The 6,504-nt window shown below is 37.5% G+C and overlaps 1 protein-coding gene and 1 pseudogene across 2 annotated transcripts; one reads left to right on the top strand and one right to left on the bottom strand.

Annotated features, from left to right (window-relative positions):
* LOC104767342 (protein SRC2 homolog) lies at positions 3,123 to 5,211 on the top strand. 2 transcript variants are annotated; one of them, XM_019243364.1, is made up of 2 exons: positions 3,123 to 3,861; positions 4,670 to 5,211. In XM_019243364.1, the coding sequence occupies exons 1-2, from the start codon at positions 3,267 to 3,269 to the stop codon at positions 5,035 to 5,037; spliced, it is 963 nt and encodes a 320-aa protein (XP_019098909.1). In that variant the 5' UTR covers positions 3,123 to 3,266; the 3' UTR covers positions 5,038 to 5,211. The 2 variants fall into 2 exon arrangements, with proteins under 2 accessions (XP_019098909.1, XP_010489684.1); XM_010491382.2 differs by lacking the exon at positions 3,123 to 3,861 and having other exon boundaries at positions 3,932 to 5,211.
* LOC104767330 overlaps positions 5,057 to 6,504 on the bottom strand; it is a 5,475-nt pseudogene continuing 4,027 nt past the window's right edge.

The raw sequence follows: 6,504 nt of genomic DNA on the forward strand, positions 1-6,504 counted from the left end.
TTTTTTTTTTTTTTTTTTCTTCTTTCATTGTGGTGTTTATTATTGGATTCAAAGTGGATCCCATTTTGTACAGTCATCATAAGATGATAGTACACAGATACCCCACAAAAATATGGACATAAACCAAAACAAAAATTAAGGAAAAAAAATGGATTCCAAATTTTAGTTAAAGTATTTTTGATACTGTAAATTTATTTAAAATAAACTTACCAATTGTTGAAACATTATACTAATAGGCGTGAATAAGATTCTTTTACATTATTTGAAATTGAACCCACATTATTTGTATTGTATTGCACGTATCCGGAATATGGATCTTGGATTATAGTTCAATTATAAGGAGTAATTTGGTTCTAAGGTAAAATTACTACAAGCATGTTGTTTCGTACGTAGTTGCTACTTGCTAATGCTAACAACAATTACTATAGATATTGTTAACGGTCAAAATTCTTTAGTTATTAAAATTAATTTGTTATAAAAGATTGTGTTGATTGATTGTTTTCGACTGCAAAACGAACGATATAATTAAATGATTTGTTGTTTGATGTATTTGTTGCTATTTGCTTCTTTTCTTTGGTATCATTGTTGCTATTTGCTAGTAATTAGAAACCGTATATGATTGATAATTTTAGAAAAAGATGGTATATTGTTTTTGTTATAACGTAAAGATATAATGGGAGGTGTTTATCATCTTTGACAATTCTTTAAAAACTGGGAGGTGTTTGTCATCTTCCTAGATATTGCAGATTGACGTAACTACGTACTTTTGTATGTTAATCTAAATCTGGATGACTCTAACAACATACTATGAAATATGATCGTGTGATAAATGATTGTTGGATCGTTAATTATCACTGAATAACTTTTGCTTACACAAATTATAAATTTTGAGTTGATGATATTGATGACTGATGAGTTTCTTGACTTTCAAGTAGTTGGGTGATCATGACATGTAACTAGAAGAAAAATCAGCGATTTTTTTTTTGTGATTTGTTTAGATATAAAAATATGTGATTTGGTGGGCTTCCAATATAATAACGTGTGTTTTTGGGGTTTCACTTAAATGTCCCGTGAAGGAGAATAAAGTTGCAAAGAATATGGATAGTGCGTCAGGGCCACGCGAGGTGAGGCTATCGTTGAATTAAAAAAGTTGATTCAATCGAGAAAACTGAGAACCAATCCCCTTCGGGAGTAAGCAAATATAGTAGTAAACGTATGGGTTATTCCACGCGTATTGCTCTTCTTGACTATTGAAGGAGATACCAAGAATCAAGAAAGATGCTTGAGATTATGTCTTCTTTTCAATATATTCGAATTCTTTTTAATTTTCTCTTCGTTTTTTTCCACCTTATTGCTTATCATAGAAAATTATTGAAGAGGAGATAATTCATGCATGTTTCAAAGTTGAAACTCTAATTCAATGCAAAAGTTATCATCACTGATTTAACTACTACTTAAAATACAATATTATTACTAGTTACAAGTTAATTAGTTTTGCTATGCCTGTTATTTCCTTAATACCTTTTTTTCTTTTTGCTATACTTAAAAGTGAAATTGACGTACCTGTTTGCTTTTTTAAAAATATCAACATCAAACAATAGTAAGTCTAACTCTCCGAGTGTATCATGCCTTGTTTAGTTGTTTNCTAACAACATACTATGAAATATGATCGTGTGATAAATGATTGTTGGATCGTTAATTATCACTGAATAACTTTTGCTTACACAAATTATAAATTTTGAGTTGATGATATTGATGACTGATGAGTTTCTTGACTTTCAAGTAGTTGGGTGATCATGACATGTAACTAGAAGAAAAATCAGCGATTTTTTTTTTGTGATTTGTTTAGATATAAAAATATGTGATTTGGTGGGCTTCCAATATAATAACGTGTGTTTTTGGGGTTTCACTTAAATGTCCCGTGAAGGAGAATAAAGTTGCAAAGAATATGGATAGTGCGTCAGGGCCACGCGAGGTGAGGCTATCGTTGAATTAAAAAAGTTGATTCAATCGAGAAAACTGAGAACCAATCCCCTTCGGGAGTAAGCAAATATAGTAGTAAACGTATGGGTTATTCCACGCGTATTGCTCTTCTTGACTATTGAAGGAGATACCAAGAATCAAGAAAGATGCTTGAGATTATGTCTTCTTTTCAATATATTCGAATTCTTTTTAATTTTCTCTTCGTTTTTTTCCACCTTATTGCTTATCATAGAAAATTATTGAAGAGGAGATAATTCATGCATGTTTCAAAGTTGAAACTCTAATTCAATGCAAAAGTTATCATCACTGATTTAACTACTACTTAAAATACAATATTATTACTAGTTACAAGTTAATTAGTTTTGCTATGCCTGTTATTTCCTTAATACCTTTTTTTCTTTTTGCTATACTTAAAAGTGAAATTGACGTACCTGTTTGCTTTTTTAAAAATATCAACATCAAACAATAGTAAGTCTAACTCTCCGAGTGTATCATGCCTTGTTTAGTTGTTTTTTACGTACCTGCTTACGTTGTCAATGGGGGCACAACGGTGGGTTGATCGTGGTCTTAACTCTTACGTACCCGGGGAATTATTGTTTTCTACAATGCAAATAAGTCTAAACCAAAACTTAAAATCCAAATTTAGATACTGAATCTAACAAACTGTGTATCAGCTATCAACAAATATCATGCACGCGCGTATAGAAAACAAATACTAGCATCATCATTTTTTTTTTGTTATACGGGCTTCATCACTTCAAAAATTTCAGAAACTGATTGCCTTAACCATTTTTGAGGCAGTCTTGAAAACGTTTATATTGCCATTATCTCTGAACGTTTAGATTGCCATTATCACCAAAATGCTTAGATATACCTTGGTTTATCATTTTTTTGTTCTTAGAGTCAAACTATAATTTGTTAACAAATAGAAAGATAATTAAACTTCAGATAAGAAGAAACTAATATTAGGAAAAAAAATAAGCTAAATTATTTAGTAAAAAGGAAATTTTTTTAAAAAAACGCGTCCTTCACAAAAAGGAAAAAAATCTCTCGTGCGTGTCTGTCCCGTGTGTTAAAAAAAAAAAAAAAAAATCCTCTTTATTTCTTAAACCGACCTTAACATAAATGCATAAATACACCCTTTAGCCCTCTCTCACTATTATTTTCCTCATCATAAGTAAAAAAAAAGAGTTCTAAAATATCCGAATCTGCTTAAATCGATTTTTCCGAAAAAAAAAGTTCAATTCTTGTTTCATTCGTTCATCTCGATCAGAGTAGAAATCATGGAGTGTAGGTCGTTAGATCTGACGATTATATCCGCCGAGGATCTAAAAGACATTCAATTGATCGGTAAACAAGACCTCTACGCCGTCGTTTCAATCAACGGTGACGCAAGGACCAAGCAGAAGACCAAGGTTGACAAAGATTGCGGCACCAAACCTAAATGGAAACACCCGATGAAGCTCACCGTCGACGACGCTGCTGCCCGTGAGAATCGCCTCACTCTTGTGTTCCAGATCGTGGCGGATCGTCCCATCGCCGGTGATAAACCTGTAGGTGAGGTTAGCGTTCCGGTGAAGGAGCTTTTGGATCAGAACAAAGGCGACGAGGAGAAGACTGTTACGTACGCCGTGAGGTTGCCTAACGGTAAGACTAAAGGATCTCTCAAATTCTCCTTCAAGTTTGGTGAGAAATACACTTTTGGATCTTCGAGTGCTCCTCACGCTCCTGTTAATCCATCGGCTCTGGATCATAAGACCATGGATCAACCCGTTACCGCTTACCCGCCTGGATCTGGTGCACCGGTTGCATACCCTCCTCCACCCGCGGGTTCTTCTTCCGGATATCCACCGCCGGGACATGACGATAAGCACGGTGGTGTNAAAAAAAAAAAAAAAAATCCTCTTTATTTCTTAAACCGACCTTAACATAAATGCATAAATACACCCTTTAGCCCTCTCTCACTATTATTTTCCTCATCATAAGTAAAAAAAAAGAGTTCTAAAATATCCGAATCTGCTTAAATCGATTTTTCCGAAAAAAAAAGTTCAATTCTTGTTTCATTCGTTCATCTCGATCAGAGTAGAAATCATGGAGTGTAGGTCGTTAGATCTGACGATTATATCCGCCGAGGATCTAAAAGACATTCAATTGATCGGTAAACAAGACCTCTACGCCGTCGTTTCAATCAACGGTGACGCAAGGACCAAGCAGAAGACCAAGGTTGACAAAGATTGCGGCACCAAACCTAAATGGAAACACCCGATGAAGCTCACCGTCGACGACGCTGCTGCCCGTGAGAATCGCCTCACTCTTGTGTTCCAGATCGTGGCGGATCGTCCCATCGCCGGTGATAAACCTGTAGGTGAGGTTAGCGTTCCGGTGAAGGAGCTTTTGGATCAGAACAAAGGCGACGAGGAGAAGACTGTTACGTACGCCGTGAGGTTGCCTAACGGTAAGACTAAAGGATCTCTCAAATTCTCCTTCAAGTTTGGTGAGAAATACACTTTTGGATCTTCGAGTGCTCCTCACGCTCCTGTTAATCCATCGGCTCTGGATCATAAGACCATGGATCAACCCGTTACCGCTTACCCGCCTGGATCTGGTGCACCGGTTGCATACCCTCCTCCACCCGCGGGTTCTTCTTCCGGATATCCACCGCCGGGACATGACGATAAGCACGGTGGTGTGTACGGGTATCCGCCAGCCGGTGGTTACCCGCCATCTGGACCCGGTGGTTATCCGCCACCTGGTGCATACCCGCAGCAAGGAGGTTACCCAGGGTATCCGCCACCGCAACAGGGTGGATATCCGGGTTATCTGCCACAGGGTCCATACGGTTACCCGCAACAGCAAGGGTATCCGCCTCAGGGTCCGTATGGGTACCCGCAACAACAGGCTTATGGTAAACCGCAGAAACCGAAGAAGAGTGGTAAGGCTGGAATGGGACTAGGTCTTGGGCTTGGAGCTGGTTTGTTGGGTGGGTTGCTTGTTGGTGAAGCTGTTTCTGACATTGCTGATATGGGTGACATGGGTGGTGATTTCGACTTCTGATTGCTTTATGTTATGAAGCTTTTTAATTTCTTAGGTTTAACTACTACTGCTCTTCTATGTTTTTCGTTTGATGAATCATGTGAAGAACCTGAGAGAGATCAAGTTTTATCCTGTGTGTATTATGTATTTGGTTTCTTCGTTTTCTTCTAATGAATGTATTGAACATTATGCTTTTTCTTCCGATCACTAGATGCAATGCAATGCAATGAAACAGACGAAAGATAGTGCTCTGTATATTCTCTGTTCCGTGGGGAAGGTTCATATATTCGTCTAAGAACAGTGTTATCACAAAAGGACTTTTCATTAGTAAAAAGCCTAAGTTACTATGCTTGGTGCCTGAGTAGAAGTAGTTTGCAGGAATGACAAAAATGAACATTCTTCTTATGAAATCTTTCACCGGTTATAAAAAAAAGCTTCCAAAAAGTTCAGTTACTACTAGCCCACTCACTACCATCTAATTCGTGCCAACTTTTTACATATCTAGCGACCCTTCAAAATAAAAAAGAGAACAGAAAACAATGAAATCATTAACAACTGCAAATCCAATGGCTCTAAACCTGTCAATAACCGACTCAAACCATCTTCAATCACCTGAACTCTATAACTCATCAATATCATCTTCATCGTCGTCTTTACTCTCTCCACCGGTATTCTCGTAAGCCGACTTGATAACCGGATTACAAACCGACTCCACCTCCTTCATTTTCTCATCGTAATCTTCCTTCTTTGCATTCACATTTTCATCTAACCACTCCAACGTCTCCTTCAAAACCTCTTCAATCTTCTCTTTATCTTCATCACTTATCTTCTCTGCAAGCTTCTCTTTATCTTCCACTGTACTCTTCATGTTGTACACATACGTTTCAAGCTTGTTCCTCGCATCAATCTTCTCCCTCACAATCCTATCTTCCTCAGCAAACTCCTCTGCTTCTCTAACCATTTTCTCAATCTCTTCTTCTGTCAAACGACCTTTATCGTTCGTTATTGTAATTGATTGTGACGCCTTTGCAACTTTGTCTTCGGCCTTCACCTGTAGAATTCCATTTGCGTCCACTTCAAAAGTCACCTCAATCTGTGGCACTCCCCTGAAAAAACGTGTGTTCCTTGCGTCTTAAGTAACCCAAGAACCAAACTATAACCTAAATGGTTTATTAGCCCAGATTGAATCAAAGATTACATGGGTGCAGGAAGAATGCCAGTGAGATCGAATTTTCCGAGCTCGCGGTTATCTTTAGTCATGCTTCTCTCGCCTTCATAGACTTTGATGCTCACAGTAGTTTGCTGATCTTCATAAGTCGTGAACACTTGAGACTTTCTCGTTGGGATCGCCGTGTTCCTTGGAATGATGTTTGTCACGCCTCCCACAGTTTCAATACCGAGGCTCAAAGGTGCAACATCAAGCAGCAAGATATCTGTTTTCAGTAAAGTTAGGTATTTTGCAACTCAAAAACAATGTCTAACAAGAAC

Source organism: Camelina sativa, chromosome 3 (genome assembly GCF_000633955.1).
Source record: "Camelina sativa cultivar DH55 chromosome 3, Cs, whole genome shotgun sequence".
Taxonomy (NCBI): Eukaryota; Viridiplantae; Streptophyta; class Magnoliopsida; order Brassicales; family Brassicaceae; genus Camelina; species Camelina sativa.

Excerpts from the sequence above, each read along its gene's own strand:
- LOC104767342 (XM_019243364.1), top strand. The coding sequence starts at position 3,267 with ATGGAGTGTAGGTCGTTAGATCTGACGATTATATCCGCCGAGGATCTA.